The sequence below is a fragment of the Ipomoea triloba genome, chromosome 12 (assembly GCF_003576645.1).
Source record: "Ipomoea triloba cultivar NCNSP0323 chromosome 12, ASM357664v1".
NCBI classification, from domain to species: domain Eukaryota; kingdom Viridiplantae; phylum Streptophyta; class Magnoliopsida; order Solanales; family Convolvulaceae; genus Ipomoea; species Ipomoea triloba.
In genome coordinates this window covers 27,651,985-27,668,711 of record NC_044927.1, presented here as the reverse complement: position 1 = coordinate 27,668,711, position 16,727 = coordinate 27,651,985, and the positions used below count along the sequence as shown (strand labels likewise).

General features: G+C 35.9%; 4 protein-coding genes across 4 annotated transcripts; 2 read left to right on the top strand and 2 right to left on the bottom strand.

Moving 5' to 3' along the window:
• The first annotated feature begins 243 nt into the window (after positions 1-243).
• LOC116000206 (NAC domain-containing protein 91-like) lies at positions 244-3,487 on the top strand. Its single transcript, XM_031240238.1, has 6 exons — positions 244-531; positions 952-1,232; positions 1,381-1,677; positions 1,782-2,117; positions 2,271-2,708; positions 2,816-3,487. The coding sequence occupies exons 1-6, from the start codon at positions 264-266 to the stop codon at positions 3,089-3,091; spliced, it is 1,896 nt and encodes a 631-aa protein (XP_031096098.1). The 5' UTR covers positions 244-263; the 3' UTR covers positions 3,092-3,487.
• A 1,520-nt stretch (positions 3,488-5,007) lies between these two features.
• Positions 5,008-8,599, bottom strand: LOC116000393 (carbamoyl-phosphate synthase small chain, chloroplastic-like). The gene is made up of 10 exons (XM_031240472.1): positions 8,415-8,599; positions 7,815-7,947; positions 7,087-7,175; positions 6,951-7,011; positions 6,787-6,854; positions 6,572-6,700; positions 6,368-6,477; positions 5,941-6,288; positions 5,701-5,866; positions 5,008-5,519 (listed from the first exon to the last, which is right to left on the bottom strand). Exons 1-10 carry the CDS (start codon positions 8,539-8,541, stop codon positions 5,476-5,478), a joined length of 1,275 nt encoding a protein of 424 aa, XP_031096332.1. The 5' UTR covers positions 8,542-8,599; the 3' UTR covers positions 5,008-5,475.
• Positions 8,600-9,742: 1,143 nt separating this feature from the next.
• On the top strand, positions 9,743-11,022 carry LOC116000222 (heavy metal-associated isoprenylated plant protein 28). The gene is made up of 2 exons (XM_031240253.1): positions 9,743-9,976; positions 10,550-11,022. Exons 1-2 carry the CDS (start codon positions 9,844-9,846, stop codon positions 10,840-10,842), a joined length of 426 nt encoding a protein of 141 aa, XP_031096113.1. The 5' UTR covers positions 9,743-9,843; the 3' UTR covers positions 10,843-11,022.
• A 2,831-nt stretch (positions 11,023-13,853) lies between these two features.
• On the bottom strand, positions 13,854-15,626 carry LOC115999763 (nascent polypeptide-associated complex subunit alpha-like protein 2). Its single transcript, XM_031239668.1, has 4 exons — positions 15,499-15,626; positions 15,295-15,400; positions 14,513-14,631; positions 13,854-14,423 (listed from the first exon to the last, which is right to left on the bottom strand). The coding sequence occupies exons 1-4, from the start codon at positions 15,547-15,549 to the stop codon at positions 14,073-14,075; spliced, it is 627 nt and encodes a 208-aa protein (XP_031095528.1). The 5' UTR covers positions 15,550-15,626; the 3' UTR covers positions 13,854-14,072.
• Positions 15,627-16,727: the final 1,101 nt, after the last annotated feature.

The following is a 16,727-nucleotide window of genomic DNA, read 5'->3' as shown; positions in this document are numbered from 1 at the left end:
AAAAATTTCAAAAAAAAAAAAAAAAAAAAAAAAACGTAAACGTGATCACATTCCAAGTCACATGTTGTCAGATTATATTAAAAAGCCATCTAAAATTTTCCCAAAAATCCAACTGAGATTACGTAAATGCGTTTCTCCAGATAGCTCAATAGTGTCAGTGAGTGGTGAGTGGGGTCAATGGCAGATAATTTCCTTTTTGGCTTCCGTTTTTTCTTTTTATTTTCTCTGAAATTTTTAAATATCTTTCTATATAAGCTCCATAGATGGCCGATACACACCTTCCAATCTTCTCTCTACCCGGTTCTCCTTCTCTCTATATACCAGCCTCGCCGATGACCGTAATTCCGTTAGAAGAATCTCCGGCGACGGTGTTGCCGCCGCTGAACTCACTGCCGGTGGGGTTCAGGTTCCATCCGACGGACGAGGAGCTCGTCGATCACTATCTGAAGCTGAAAATCAACGGCTCGAAGACTTTAGCCAGTGTGATTCGCGAAATTGATATATGTAAACTCGAGCCCTGGGACCTGCCTGGTGAGTAATTTATTTATTTTTGGTACAATTCGCGATAAATTTATGGTAAAAATTCAATCTCTATCCAGATTAGCTGTTGTTTCTATAATGAGAGTATGTTGTCGCTTCAATTCGAAATCGTATTGGTAAAAAATTAAATGAATGATCCAGTCGAAATGTGTAAAGTAGAAAACTCTGTTGTCGCTTCATCGCCCTTGTGGTTGAGCAGGGCATTGAAGGTTGAATGTCTGATTGTTCTTAGAAGGGGATATCGGTATTGGGTGGGTGTCTGGGATCTTTAAGCCTTTAGCAGTCAGTATAAAGGCTTCTACTCTGTGTTACTTCACCATGAATATGGATGTTAAATTTCTGTTTTCAGAATGTGAAGCCTTTTTTTGTTTTAGAAAATAATTTAGTGTTCTTGTGTTTTGACTTCTGCAGATTTGTCTATGATTAAATCATATGATAATGAGTGGTTCTTCTTCTGCCCTATTGACCGGAAGTACCAAAATGGGCAGAGGATGAACCGGGCTACAGAGCGAGGGTACTGGAAGGCAACTGGGAAAGATAGGAATATACTCACTAAGAAGCTTGTAAAGATTGGGATGAAGAAGACATTGGTGTACTATGAAGGGCGAGCTCCTGATGGAAAGAGGAGTAATTGGGTTATTCATGAGTATAGGGCTACTGACAAGGCACTGGATGGTACCCAGCCCGGTCAGGTTGAGATCTCCGAACTATTTCATGCTGTTGTTAAATTGAAGTATAGGCCGAGTTTTCTTGGTTCATCATCAGTTAAAGCTTTATTTATTTGTTTATTTTCAATCACACTGTTGAAGAAATTTGTAACTTTGGCATTTCATGTATCAGACTCCGTTTGTGCTTTGTCGTCTCTTTAAGAAGAATGAGTTGAAGCAAGATGAAAATGCTGAAAGTCCGAACAGCAATGGTGTTGAGCGAAATGTTTCTTCTCCTACTGTTGTCAAGTCACCCGGTGAAGATGATCAATTGGAGGCTATGACGCCAATGGGGAGAGATCACATTAAAGCACAACCTTTAACTCCAGAGAAGAGTTCTGTGGAGGAATCTCCTGTTGCTCAGTTACCTGTTGATAATAACAGCATTAGCTCTAATGCTAATAATGCAGAAGAGGATCTGGACATTCCGGTGAGTATAAACATTCCACCTTAACCGGACAACGTGTTTTTTGGTTTGTTAGTAATTTATGACTAAAGGGCTATGTACATTATTTTCCCTGTTTCATTTTTTAGCATGATCCTGATCTGGAAGAATTATTCGCAAACCTTTATGAGCCTTCAGAAGAACATCTCGATATCGTTTCTCTGCCACAAACAGAGACACAGGGGTTGGGATCTTCCTACGCATACGGTGCTGTTACAAATAACTGCGGTGATGATATGGACATCCAGTCTCTGAGTGAAACAAGTGTATCTGATGCAACTGAGTTTATGAACTCATTCCTTGTTAGCTCTGATGAGGTTCCCTATGGAGATTCTGGACAGCAAATCTTGCCAATCGAACATGCAACTCCCAATTATGTTAGCACTATAAACAAGCCTTCAGGGGCAGAAATGATGCAGGGGCTGGTAAGTTGGAAGCTCTTTAGGCGCCTTTTAACATGATGGAATTGCAATATCACCTAAGTTGGCTAAGTACTCGTATTGCATCTTTCTTCTGCTTTGATAGTCAGGTATATTTAATTATCCCCTTGATAATATATTTTGGTTCGGTGATTTCAGGTTAAGACAGGATTTTTGGAAAATGTTCCTGCAAATGCATTGCTGCAAAGACATATTGAGCATGTTCCTAATCCTTCAGGAGGGGTTTATACACCTCATACTTTTAATGGTGGTCCTGAGATGTGGAATTCAGATCCCCTGAATAATAGCTACCTTGGACAGGATGCTTTCTCGACAATGTGTGATGGGAGTCAGGCCACTAACATGGTAAATCTTGAAGGAGAAGGTGGCTCGGTGAATGCAGTCAGCAGTTTTGGACCTGGAATAAGATTAAGGACCCGACAGGCGCGCAGTCAAGCAGCTGACCAGCCGTTCACCATGCAGGGAACTGCTCATCGAAGAATTCGTTTACAAATGTCATTTCCAGCTGCATCTGTTCAATCTCGTCTACCTGAAGATTCCAATCAGGCAGAAAGTGAAAAACCTGCTGTGACTGAGGTAATCTTCTCTCCCTAGAACATATTTCCTCTCTCCATTGGGAACAAAAACAAAAAACCCGTATTCATCTCTATTGGTGGTGAATTCCATTGGATTTGGTTACACAGGGTGAAACCATTGATAGCACTGCTACCTCTAGTCTTGAAACAAGGGATATAATTGCCCGTGAGTTCAAAAGAGATGGAGAAATTTCTAAGAACATATCTACAAAGACGAAAGACAAAGGAGGTTTTGCAGCTTGCAGCAATGGAAACACCATCTCTGTGTTCTCAAAGACGGACCTACTGCACTCAGTTTTGCCATCACTTTACATGCCAAAGGTTCTTATAGCTGTGAGCCTGCTTATAGTCCTCGTTGGCAGTTTGGCATGCATTAGACTCTGAGGATGTCGGAGAATGAATTAGACTCTGAGGATGTCGGAGAATGAAACGTATGTTTTTGTGTATAGAGCATTTTCATTACCCTTTGAAAACGCCCCCATATGGTAAAAGCTGAACTGGTTTAGATTTCTGGTTATCGTTTCTAGTCGAGACTCTTTGGATGTGGCTGGCTGCAGGAGGCTGATCCGCGGAATTAGTTGACATAGACTGCATGTTATTACTAGCATATATATCAAGCATTAAAATAGTGGTTTTTGTAAATTTATTGTCTAGTAGTCATGATGTTGACTATATAAACATCCTATTATATATGTATGTTGGCTCTGTTCAGAGCTGTGTTTATGAACAATCTTGGTCTGTATAACTCATTTTGAACTCCCAATAAGCCTTTGTCACAAATTGATTTAAGATTCAAAATTTGCTTTAAGTATATTCTGCAGTTGTAGAGAAAAGCTTAAAAGATGATGGGTGGTTTGATTCGTTACTAATCAAATCATTCAAAAGGCTCTAGATTCCCCTAATCAGTCATCCATCTTTTCAGCATATATAATAATAGTTGCCCTGCCATGTTATATACTTGTATAACTAGATCAAAATCTCTCAAATGAAATTTTTTCATTTTTAGTCCCACGACTATTGTGGTACTTACAGAATTGGTCCACAACTTTCAAACTTTGTAATTTTGGTCCACGATTATTGTTTTTGTTGCAAAAATTGTCCTTTTCCAATCAACATCTCGCCGGAAAATAAATCCGGCGGATTTTCCGGCAAGTTTTCGCCGGAAAAAATCTTTCATATTTTTCGCTGGAAAAAAATTCTCCTTTCAAGTGTATTAAAATGGACATTTACATTGTTGAAAAAAAATAATCTTTCAAGCAAGAAAACATCGATTATGCCGGAAAAACATATATTCTTATTTTGGTAAACTAATTGAAGTTAAAACTAATTAATTTCTAATTAAGTTAAAATAATTATAAAAATTTTGAAGTCAAAATCAATTGAAGAAATAGAAATGCAGAATGGCAGTGAACACTACTGGCAGTGAGCTATTTGGACTTTGGAGCAAATTAAGCTATTTGAAATGTATATGTGATTGACTATTTTAATAAAAAAAATTAAAACTAATTAAACTAATTAAAGTTAAGACTTTAATTATTTTTATTTTTTAGCCAATTAAGTACAAATTCAAAATTATTAGTACAAATTCATGATCAACAAAATAATATTATTAAGATTAAATTTAAACTAAAAAGTACCAAAAAATTTGAATTTGTACATAATTTTACTAATTAAAAAAATGAATTAGTTTTAACTTTAATTAATTTACCAAAATAAGAATATATGTTTTTCCGGCATAATCGATGTTTTCCCACTAGAAAGATGGATTTTTTTAACAATGTAAATGTCCATTTTAATACTACTTGAAAGGGAATTTTTTTTTTTCCAACGAAAAATTGAAGAAAAATATATCAAATTTTTTTCTGGTGAAAACTTGCCGGAAAATCCGCCGGATTTACTTTCCGGCGAGATGTTAACTGGAAAAGGACTATTTTTGCAACAAAAACAATAGTCATGGACTAAAATTATAAAATTTGAAAGTCGTGGACCAATTCTGCAAGTACCACAATAGTCGTGGGACTAAAAATGCAAAAAATTCTCTCTCAAATCTTAAAACAACTATATGTCCTGAGACATAGCTCAACAAGTTGATCAATTCAAAGAAATTAATATCTTTGCTTTGCTAGTAATCACATGGTGCAGCTGTGCAGGATTCGATCCCTATCCGAATGTGCATTTTGGATGAAGTTTGTTTTGCAATCCCAAACTTCATCCCAATTGGCAAAGAATCACAAGTAAACCAACCTAGCATTATGGGCTAGGTTCAAACCAACCAAAAAAGGCAATAAACAACTCTCACAGAGAATCGAACTTGAAACTTCATAGTAGAAAAATAGAATAACTTTGAGGGTTGGGATTAACCCGAAGGAGGTATTGTGTTAGCAACACATCAATCTCCAAAGTGTACATACCAAAAAAAAAAAAAAAAAACCAATCTCCAAAGTGTGGTGTTGTTTGGTAAGGTAGGTCAGGTGCACGTGTGGTGAAATATCTTTCTCCAAATCTTTATCCACCATTAACTTATGATCTTTACAAATGTTTGGATATGAAATGATCCCATGGCCGCACTTCTTTGGATTCCATAATTTCTCCAAATTTTTCAGTATATAAATCTGGAAGCTCTGTGGGTTTTTAGTCAACAACAGAACAGAACCAATGGGTGAAGAAGCCAAAGAGGTTTGCTCAATTTCTTGCAGTTTGGTTAAAAATTAGAGTTTCAAATATTATTATATAAATATATGTTCCTTGTGCAAAAACACCCTTCATATTCATCCTCTGTTATGCTTCATGAGTTGTATAAATTCTGCAAAAACTGCACCCAAAATAGCTTCATAAGAGTCAAAGATGAAGAAGTAGGTGTTTGAATGTGCATTGACATGCATTCTTTTTGAGTTTGTCACAAGGGATGGTTAGAAATTACTATGCAAATATTATATAATTACTTATAACTGCTTATCAAACTAAACTTATAGGAGGAGAAAGAGATAAATTACCAAGATCTGAGTCATGAGGCCCGGGAGATGCTTCGGGATGGTATTGAAGTGACATTAGCTTTTGTCCAGGAAAGGCAAGACCAGCACAGCTTCCATCATTCAAGTTCACATGAGTTACCTCTACACCTTCGGGGAGTGACTCGGGATCCACAGCATAGTTGTGATTCTGCACGCAGTAATTGCTACTGTTATAATGAGTCGAAGGGAGTGATTGACATACATACATACATACATAAATACCTGGGCACTAATCTCAACACTGCCATTGCGAAGGTTGCGAACAGGATGGTTCCCACCATGGTGCCCAAACTTCATTTTAAAGGTTTTACCCCCCAAAGCTTGACCGAGCAGCTGATGACCCATACAAATGCCAAACACGGGAACCTTTCCAATTATTTCCTTTACTGTTTCAACAGCATAAGGAACTGCAGACGGGTCTCCTGGACCATTGCTGAAAAGAACACCATCCGGATTCATTTTCAAAGTTTCAGATGCTGGCCATGTTGACGGAACAACGCTAATTTTACACCCATAGGATGCCAATCTCCTTAGTATATTATGTTTGATTCCAAAATCATATGCAACAACCTTCATCAGCAAAATGAATACAAAATGAGTGTGGTGTTGAATGCTTCTGCATATGTATAAAAAGCATACTAATACTCACATTGAAACTCTCTTGGCTTCTTCCGTTAGAATTAAACTCCCACGCTGATTTTGTGCTATCAACCCATTCATAAGGAGCCTTACATGAAACACCACTAATTAAATCCACACCTGTAAAATTGCAAGCCAACAATAATAATAACCCAAAAAAAAAAGCCTCTATATAATTCGCATGCAAAAGATGCATCTAAAGAAGGATGCATACCAACAATATCCCAAGTGCGAGAAAGTTCTAGAAGTTCCTCATCTGTTTTCTGCTGCTCTGTGCTCAGCACGCCAACAAGGCTTCCATCTTCCCTCAATCTCCGAGTAATTGCACGGGTGTCAACATCATCTGTTGTATGAAAGAAAAAATAACCTTTCAACATGAATTCTAGCCAGCCAAATATAAAGTAGTGTAATATTAAGATCCTGACTTACATATCCCCATTATGTTCCTTGCAGCCAAATAGTCACCTAATGTCTCTGTGCATCTCCAATTCGAGGTACTGGAAAACATCATTAGTTAATTACTTTCAGCAATGGGATGAAAAGTGCAGGGCAAAAACAAGCATGTTAAGTCCATAGAGGGAAAGGTAGCACACCTTAAACTCAAACTTTTAATTACTAATCCTGCCAAAAAGCACTGTCTAGATTCTTCGTCATCTGTCAAAGGAGGTATTCTGATTTAGAAAATTGCAATGTTTGAAACACGTAACACAAAGTGAACAAAGTACATACCAAAATTGACACCAGTGTTCCCAATGTGAGGGTTTGTCATCAACACAAATTGACCAGCATAACTAGGATCAGTAAGGATCTCCTGGTATCTGCAACGTCAGGACATAAAGAAAAGGGGTCAATATCAGTTGCATAAGATGCAATGAAGTATCAAGACTCTTCCCTGCTTCGCAATACAAAGAAGAAGAAAAAAAGTCAAAGCATTTAATCAAGAAAACAATAATGGATTTATAAGCTCCCCTCAATAGTGAATGAGTAAGCATAAATAGACTAGATATGGAGTATATATTTTTCACAGCTGGCAAGTTTTACTCCTAAATCTTATTCAACTTCGCAAAGCTTGCTTTTTTTTTTTTCGTGGCTATCATAGGCTCTTTAATACAATTGCACAAGAAAAGCATTTTCACTTAATCTTGGAAGTTGTAAGGAGAAATATGATGAAACCACTAATCTCTGATTTGGCATGCTAACCTTTGCAATGCATTTCAATGTCGTGCCAGCCTAATTTTTCTCCCCTCCTTTTCCTTCCCTAAACTATTTGGAATGTTAATATAGTTTGGGCTCAAGGACTCAATGCAGATTTTGTGCTTATTATTTATTTCAATGAAATGAAACAGGCAAATAATATGTATCAGCTCATCAAGTGTATAGGAATTAAGTTGAGGCTTATCAGTAGTATAGTAATATATAAATGCAATGTGAGTGGAAAGAAGAAATAGATATCTCACCCTGTCAATGAAGTATTGAAAACAACTTCACCAACTTGGGTCCCAGAAGCACCAAAGGATTTTGCCTTCCAAATTGAACCATCCTGGAGCACAAGCCTAGCATCTGCTACCTTCCATGGTCTCTGTACCAATCCTGAGTTGAACAAATTATGACTTGTGCACCAATATAGATAAAGTTTGATAAAGTAACAGAGAGTGACTTCATTGTCAGTGGGGAGCCAAAAAAAAAAAAACGAGATTATGCATCAAGATTCAAATTGGAAACTTCATTTCTCTTTAGGGATGGAATCAGTTTAGAATCAAATAAAACAGTGGCAAAACTATAGCTCTCAAATATGACAATCAAATAAAGTTTTTATTTTTGGGTCCCAAATAAAAGTAGAGTGCTAAATGTATGTGAGGAGTTGTTGAAAAGTTAACCTCAAGTTCTACACATGAGACTAGGCAACACTCTCCTAGTCTCCTCACCCAGCATTCCCGCATGGGAAGGATGCAGAAATCCAAAAGATTTAAACTTTATAGTTTGAGAGCACAAGTGTTAGTGATTCACACACATATATATAAAGATAAAGAAAGGTGTTTCCGACGGAGAAAGGTTACCGGAAGGAGGCGCGACAGAAGGAGAAGGAGAGGAGCACCTGACGATAAAACCCCCCCGAAGTTTTGGGTGGGAAATCGGAGAAGTTGCCACTAAGAAGGAATATTGAGTTTTCAGAGCAAAATCCATGGCTGCACTTTCTCTCTCCTCTTCAACTTCACTTCTTTCCACTTTCTAGTAACATGGAGCTAGCTAGGGATTAGGGTGCGGCTTTTGCAGGGCCGGCCCTGAGGGCACCTGCCCAGTGCCCAGGCCCATCTCTAGGTCCATAAGCCATAAGATATTAAGATATATAGAATATTACTCCTATTATATATATAATAATAATAATATACTCCGTATTATTATCATACATTAAAAAATAATTAGATTAATTATTTTTAAAAGTCGAGAACTAAAGTCATGAAGTCCCACCAAGTAAATTTTTAACTTATATGCTAAGTAAAGCTCGCAGCTAGCCCACATGGGATGATGATATGCAAGTCATTGGACTATCTGCAGATTATCCACAAAAAGTGTGTGATATATATATATATATATATATAGTAAAAGGTAGATGATACATCATATGTCACCCACAGCACTTTCCAATGTATCTGTGGATGATGACACTCCTTTCCCTCTTTACACCTCTGATCTCTTGCTCTTTACAAGTATTAGTAGCTACCAAATGCCTAACCAACAACCACACTTATTTGGAATGGATATTTTGATCTCATACTCTCATTTGCACATATATATTAACTCATGCATATTTAATTTGTTTTACATATACTAGTAAAATTTTACCCTTTAATATAATTTGTGACAATGATGAATGTATGTTAAATAATACATTATATTGTATTCTAAAAAGTATATGCATGCTCTCATCAAATTATTTGCAAATATTGTAAATTAAAGGACTTTTTGCAACTGAAGAGAATGAAACACTAAGTACAAAATAACTAATTTAGGACTGTTGTAAATGATTTTTCACAACTGTTATACAATAGTCTGCAATAAATTGAAAGCTATGCAACCCTCTCGAATACAAACACATAACATTTGCTTTGATGAAACTAACGGCGCAGCACATATAAATTAAAGTAAAGGATATTCATCCACGTAACCCTCAAAGGTTATTAAATAAAAGCAAAGGGCCATATATGCATACATGCATGCACGCACGATCTATCTATGCACCTTTTTATAGGGTGGAATCTTAGGGTTTTGTGAGAGTGCAGGGAGGGCGCTTTTCAAGTATTTCTTATTTATTAGGATAAGATAAAGTGGATAGATCATCATCCATCGTCAACCTCGTGTCTTGTCGAAGGCTTTATCTGTCTGCGTATATGTATAATTGTATATATTGAGGTTCAATGCATTAAGAAACAAAGTAACAACGTCAGTAGTAGTGAAAACTGTGTGGTTTGAAGTGGAGAGGAGGGCATGGCGAATCTGCAGATTGTTCCGGCGGGGACTATAGCTAATAATGTGGAAGCACAGTTTGTGGAAATGATGGTTCCTTTGTATTCTCATGGATGTGAGAGGAAGATCAAGAAAGCCTTATCTCATTTGAAAGGTACATATTTAATTTCTGCTAGTAATATAATAACATTATTATTGCCCACCCCATTACTATCCTAAGATGATCGGACAGTCTGTTTGGTAATCACAAGATTTCAAGTTAACTTTCAATAAGAAGTGTCTATTATCCCTTTTAGATTGAGCTAATTATCAGCTTTGAACAATTTAGATTAGGTTATCCTCTGATCTTTATAGTAATTTGCTGACTAAGGGCACAAATTAATTTTACCCGTAGCGCACTTGCACTTCAATATGTTTAACTCCTTGTGATCTTTTACCGATTAGGATCACAAGGCATGACTATTTACCCAATGCACATATATAATAGTGGTTACGTTGCGATTTTCCTTCTGTCTCTAAAAAAAAAAAAAAATCTTGTTCAATCATGTAGGTTGTTTTTTGTTGTATAAGATATTCTTAGAACTAACACGAATTTAATACTACTACTCAAGTATGTCACATATGTGTAAGTACTGTATCGGCATCATAATTTAAAAAATAAAATAAAATCTTGAAACCTATGAAAGTACAATGATAATTGATGTTGTAAAAATGATATGATCGACAGGAATATACTCGGTGAATGTAGATTTTAATCAGCAGAAAGTGACAGTGTGGGGAATATGTAACAAGAGCGATGTGTTGTCCACCGTTAGGAGCAAGAGAAAAGATGCTCGCTTTTGGAATCCCAAAGACAACGCCACGGCCGCTGTAGAAGGAGGAGGAAGAACGGAAGAGCAATCCCAAACACCACCGAATCAAAGACGTCTCTCCGCCCCACCTTTGGCACTTCTCCGGGTTCGATCCCTTAGCTGGAAATTGACTCTCAAGAAGGCGTTCACCCGAACATACTCATTCTAAAGTCACATACCTTCAACTATCTCTCGACCTTAAGCTTAAACGATCCATCCAAATCATTTTTATTTGAGTTAATGCATTCTGATCACTCTTAAACACGTACTTCGCTAGTCCTCTCACCGATCAAGCGAGTTTGTGTAAATTTTTTATAATAATGAATAATATTTGATCGAGTTATTTCAATGATCCTAGTATATTAATCTTTCGTTATTTTTAAAGTACCAAGTATTTCAATTTATAAACATGACATTGTATGACATCTATTATTAAAATTATCTTTGTATCATCTAATGAATTATAAGTCGTATTTATAGGTAACTAAAAGAAAATTGTAATCACTGTTTAAAATTATATTATCGCTGATAAACCATGTGTGATCTAATAAATTATAAGCATTTTTTGTTTGCACATTTGAAAACGTTACAGATAATACGCAACTATTAGCCTGACATACTGTTTCATTGGATCTCAAGCATGTCATATTGTCATGTCGGACACGTACAATGAATTTAGCCCAAACAATGTAAACACCATTTCTTCGGATCCTATTAGGAAATTGTCGGTATGTAGCCTATGCCCTATATATATAGCTGCCTTTTGTGATCAAAAAATTATTGAAGTAGCATTTAGCAATGATATAAAAATAATTTGTAGCCCAAAAAAGAGACTGAATGACTCTCCATAAAATATAATTATTGTACTAAATATTATAAGTTTGATTACAGTTAATATTTTTTTATCAAATTTATTGGTGCGATTTATTTTTTATGTACGATTTATGGATAATTACAAGAAGCGAGGTTTACCTCGTTATTGTATTATGGTTGGATAGATTTTTTTGTTGACTAACTTAACCAAACCAAACAAAAATAGGGCCTATTTCTTGGGTTTCCATTATTAGAATTAGATTGCATTTGAATTCTTATTACTTAAATGAATTTGTCGAAGTTGCATCTTTTCGTTGAATTTAAGCAGCTTTCTTTGATTAGGTTTTGGACTATTTTTTTAGGGTGACATGGAAAAAAAAACTATTTAATGGTGTGCATACTACATAGTGGGTAAATCTCGTTTTTGTATAGCGTGGCTTCCAAATCACAAAAGAGAGGTATAGTAAATCGCACTATGAAAATCTTATGCGATGGGCACAATAGAGAAGGTAGGTGTTAGTAAGAATCGAGCTCGTAACGTTCTTGTATTATAATTATGTTTCACTATTTGATCACCTCTTTCGATTTTCAGGATATGTTTTCAACATTTATTGCCACTCTTTTGCGTAGAGAAGAACACCACACATTATGTATTATTGTCACCATTTAAAAAAAAAAAACTTATAAGCTTGAAACTCTTTAAAAATTTAGTTATGTAACAAGACAAATTTGAAGGAGAACAATTTTTTTTTATTAGAAGAAAGAGGGGCATTCTAGAGAAACATAATAATCAATTCTACATAGCCAGAACTCTCTTAGGCCAATAACCTACAACATCTTATCCAACAGCTTGTAGGTAATTATCCAATTAATCTCATTCTTTTTTCTCAATTATATATCCTCAATGGATGTGAAGATTGTTATATATTTTATTAATGATTAACTCAAGATTTGAAAATCCAAAAGCAAATAATTACAGGAGGAAAGTCATCAAATTACAAATCAAAATCATCGTAATAATGTATTAAATTCCTTGCACCAATTATTATATTATATGATGCAAATCATAACGCCTATTATTATTATTATTATTATTATTATTATTATTATTATTATTATTAACCAACCAATTAATTATATAATGTAAATTATGACACATATCATTATCTTTTATATTTATAAATGTACTACTACACTAGAAACTCCTACAATTATCACTTCTTATTAATCATTCCTAACATGTCATTTTTTTTAGATACATAGATTCTTTATTAATTCACGGTGGGGTCAACTAATTCAACAGTAATTCATATAAATAGTTTTAATTTTTTACTTATTGAAGCATAAATAGTCAATATCAGTCATTTAGTGCCACTAGTTTCATTTATTTAATTATTCTGAAAATGTTTTATGTCTCAGATACAAAATTCCATGATAAAGTCAGACAAATTCGTTAAAAATTGACAATCCATCCAGCAAGTACCCCTATCTCATAACGTTATAAAGATTGGGTGATTGCACCCCATTTTTCTCCAACTCAAAGGTTATCTCCTTAATATATTCATTATCGATAAGCCTCTCTCGACTCTCCGACGATAGATCTTGAGCGACAACCTCAAAGGCGGCCGGCGATCGAGAAAGTTAAGGAAAGAAAATAAAGATGATAAGGTTGACGAAGATGGTGGAGTTGCTTATGGAATACAAAATAGCCATTGCCACAATGAGACAACATTTGCCCACTACTCTCAACTTCCTTCGCACACCTTCTTCTTCCTTCTTCACCACCCAACACCATTCTTCTTCCTTTCTTGTCTACTTTTAATATGAGTGCCTGTTTAATATGCTCTACCTTAAACTTAATTGTATGGATACAGTCTCAGATTTTCTTCAATTCGGTTTTCTATCATATTGTATAATAATATATATAATTCATTTATTTTTATTCGTTTTACCCACACTAATAATATATACCAACATACTAAAAAGTAGAGAAATAGTAAGTTGGTCGAATAATTAGTCTGATAACCACGCTATGAGTGAGATTTTGGTCCTTTATTGACTAAGATCATATGGTTTTGGTTAGTGTGGGGTTTTAGTTTGAGCTAAGTTTATCCTTTCATATGATGGGCTTCACCAAATTTTTTCACAGTTTTGATTTGGGCTAAATTGATCCTTTGGTAGCTAGGATCACATGGCAAGTTTCAGCCAGAATCAGCCAAAAGCTTCAATCAAATAAATGCCAAAGAATTTAACTTTGCTGAGTTCTTGATATCATTAATCACTTGTTTAATTAATGGTTGGGATGTTTTATCTGTGTTTTTATCAGAAGAAGATGGATTTTGGGGGTGTTGGGGTTACAGAGGATTATTTAAACTGTAAATGATGGATACTATTAGAGTGGCCTTACCACGTTTCATTTCACATTGTTAGTAGTCGAAACTTAACATGAGACAATGCAATGTTTGACGACAAAAGGTTTTTCAATTTTCATTAGATATGAATCCAATGAAACAATGAAAGACTACTCCCAAAAATCCCAGAATTTACCAGAAACCCGGCCTCTTAAACAAGTAGAAACACCATAATCTAAGTAGTGAGTTCCATGATAGCACTGACAATGTCTCCATTGTGGGTTTTGAGAGCCCCTACAGCCTTGCTCCTGGAAACTCCAGCCTGTGTCATAACCAAATCAATGTCACGAGGCTCAACCCCGGTCTCGTCAATCTCTTCCTCTTCCTCGTCTGGCTGTGCAGAAGCAGCCGAGGCTGAGATTTCCGGCTTGGGCAGGACTGAACCCATGTCTGGCATCCTGAACTGCTGGGCTGCCTGGGACTGCAGCTGAGAGCTCAAATCTTCAATCTTTGCCTCTCCAAATATGACATAGGTATCGGAATTCGGGCTCTTGAACACATCAGGTTTCGAGATGAAAAACAAGATCTGTTGCAATGCAATAAATTAAAACTAATTATGCCCATTCAAATATTAGCCATGGATGAAAACACGATTCTTTGTGAAATCATTCATACATTTTTTGTTCTCTTGATAGTCACCCTGCTGACATCGGGAACAGGTTTCATGCCAAGTTTCAACATGGCCTTACGACTCTTCTTCTCACTCCTGCTCTGCTTAGAACTCTCATTACCGCCTGCAGTAAATATTACATCAAGATCATCCCAGCACAGAGCCTAAGTGAAGTATTGATTAGATTACAATATCATCAATTGTAGAACAATGTGGCAAATGTCAACGTGAAACGACAGATACAGGATAATTGCAGTAACTCAAATGAGAAAAGTTAGTAATTCTAGTAAGTTACATCTGGAAAAAAAAATGGACATGTAGCAGCTTTACAGTAAATATAGTCAAGTAACTGCCACTTGCCATCAAACAATCAAGCCCTTAGGTCTATTGAGATTAAGAAGTTGTTAATGGCAATCAAATAATTCCCAGATGAACTCTAACCAGCAACATCAATCTCATGGACAAGACAAGAATTGAAACATTTAACAAAACAAGATCGTTCATGGTGGAGCTAATGTCAATAACTTTGTAAAACAAAAACCTCGTAAGTCATAAGCCATCATCCATTAACTATTGACTACAAAATTTTCAGCTTCAAACACAGCAAGTTATCAGCAAAACATTTCCATCAAATGAATAACATATCATTCAGATTGGAAGCTCATTGATAAAACATAATGATTCATTGATTCACATCTCAAACACAAATATAGAATGTGTGAGCATTGATGCATAGATAGAAATTGGAAAGATAAGAGGAAAAATTGAGGATGTAAAGTGAAGATACCTAGGGGGCCGTCTTCCTTATCGCCATCGTCCTCGTCGGAATCCTCATCGTCATGGTCGTCTTCCTCCTTCACGTCTTCCACCACCGGCTCAGGCTCATCATCATTCTGCTTCGTCGTATCACAAAATCATTCGCAGTAAAAATCTTTTCATTTTAATATGAAACTTCTAAAAAAAATGAAATAAATCATGAACAGAGACTTACCAGAAGCTTCTTCTCAGTATCAACTTCTTCAACGACGGGTCCAGGCGCCATCTTCACTGTTTTTCTGTTGCCTTTCGTTCTCTGTGTGAACTGTGAAGTGACGATAAAGCTACCCAGTAGAGATAATAGCGGAATGGTTTAAGTCTAGGGTTGATACGGCAAATTATACTGTGCACCGTGGTGCACATAGCAATGTGCACCACGTATCTAAACGACGTCGTTTTGAGTATTGTAAATTAATTGTCCGTTTTTTTTGGAAATCACGTTTCCCGTTTCGCTCGGTCTCTGTATTTATGTTAATATTCTATGTATTCCAAGCAATCATTCTGTGTATTCTAGGCAACCGTTATGTGTATTATAGGCAACCGTTATGTGGATTCATGTTAGTAACACATGTTGTGATGTGTTTTTGCATTCGAATGTTTAGGAGGATGAGTTCTGTGTATTTTGTGTAAATATTATGTGTATTCATGTTATTAACACAAGTTGTGATGTGTTTGTGCATTCGAATGTTAGGAGGATGAGTTCTGTGTATTTTGCGTCAATATTCTGTGTATTATGGGCAAACATTCTGTGTATTATAGGCAAACGTTCTGTGTATTCTATATAATGATTATGTGTATTATAGATAATGAATTCCCTGGAGTCATTCGCGTCCACAAAAATCTGTGTATTTTGTGTCAATATTCTGTGTATTCTGGGCAAACATTATGTGTATTCTAGGCAAACGTTCTGTGTATTATAGATAATGATTATTATGTGTATTATAGATAATGAATTCCCTGAGTTATTCGCGTCCGCGTCTACTAACAACGAAACGACGTCGTTTTAAGTACGTGGTGCACATTGCTATGTACACCGTGGTGCAGGGTATAACGATTGGGTTGATACATATTGGGCCGTTTTTCTGTTCGGCCCATATTCACCTCAATGAATCCATTTTTACAGCCCATAAACCATAGGCCTAGCTGGAAATATAACGGCCCAAACCCACTATGGAAGCAAGAACCAAGTAAAGCTACAAAGAGCAAATATCAATTTTGATTTCACAAGTATTAGCAAAATGTCAGTTTTAGTCAATATGTTTAATTCCTACTAATTTCATCTATCCACAATTATTATTTTAGTGTCGAAATTGATCACTCCACTACTCCAGTCAATATAAGACATGCCGAAATCTAAAATTTTTAAAAGTATTTTCGTCTTTTTTAACTTAAGATCTCAATTTG

What these genes read in the sequence shown, in the direction of transcription:
- LOC116000206 (XM_031240238.1), top strand. Translation starts at nt 264, where the DNA reads ATGGCCGATACACACCTTCCAATCTTCTCTCTACCCGGTTCTCCTTCT. An exon ending in CGAGCCCTGGGACCTGCCTG is followed by an intron (nt 532 to 951) that starts GTGAGTAATTTA and finishes TGACTTCTGCAG; the next exon opens with ATTTGTCTATGATTAAATCA. An exon ending in AAGAGGATCTGGACATTCCG is followed by an intron (nt 1,678 to 1,781) that starts GTGAGTATAAAC and finishes TTCATTTTTTAG; the next exon opens with CATGATCCTGATCTGGAAGA.
- LOC116000393 (XM_031240472.1), bottom strand. Translation starts at nt 8,541, where the DNA reads ATGGATTTTGCTCTGAAAACTCAATATTCCTTCTTAGTGGCAACTTCT. An exon ending in TTCTGTCGCGCCTCCTTCCG is followed by an intron (nt 7,948 to 8,414) that starts GTAACCTTTCTC and finishes TGTTCAACTCAG; the next exon opens with GATTGGTACAGAGACCATGG. An exon ending in GTGTTGAGATTAGTGCCCAG is followed by an intron (nt 5,867 to 5,940) that starts GTATTTATGTAT and finishes TACTGCGTGCAG; the next exon opens with AATCACAACTATGCTGTGGA.
- LOC116000222 (XM_031240253.1), top strand. Translation starts at nt 9,844, where the DNA reads ATGGCGAATCTGCAGATTGTTCCGGCGGGGACTATAGCTAATAATGTG. An exon ending in AGCCTTATCTCATTTGAAAG is followed by an intron (nt 9,977 to 10,549) that starts GTACATATTTAA and finishes TATGATCGACAG; the next exon opens with GAATATACTCGGTGAATGTA.
- LOC115999763 (XM_031239668.1), bottom strand. Translation starts at nt 15,549, where the DNA reads ATGGCGCCTGGACCCGTCGTTGAAGAAGTTGATACTGAGAAGAAGCTT. An exon ending in ATACTGAGAAGAAGCTTCTG is followed by an intron (nt 15,401 to 15,498) that starts GTAAGTCTCTGT and finishes ACGACGAAGCAG; the next exon opens with AATGATGATGAGCCTGAGCC. An exon ending in TAAGGAAGACGGCCCCCTAG is followed by an intron (nt 14,632 to 15,294) that starts GTATCTTCACTT and finishes TATTTACTGCAG; the next exon opens with GCGGTAATGAGAGTTCTAAG.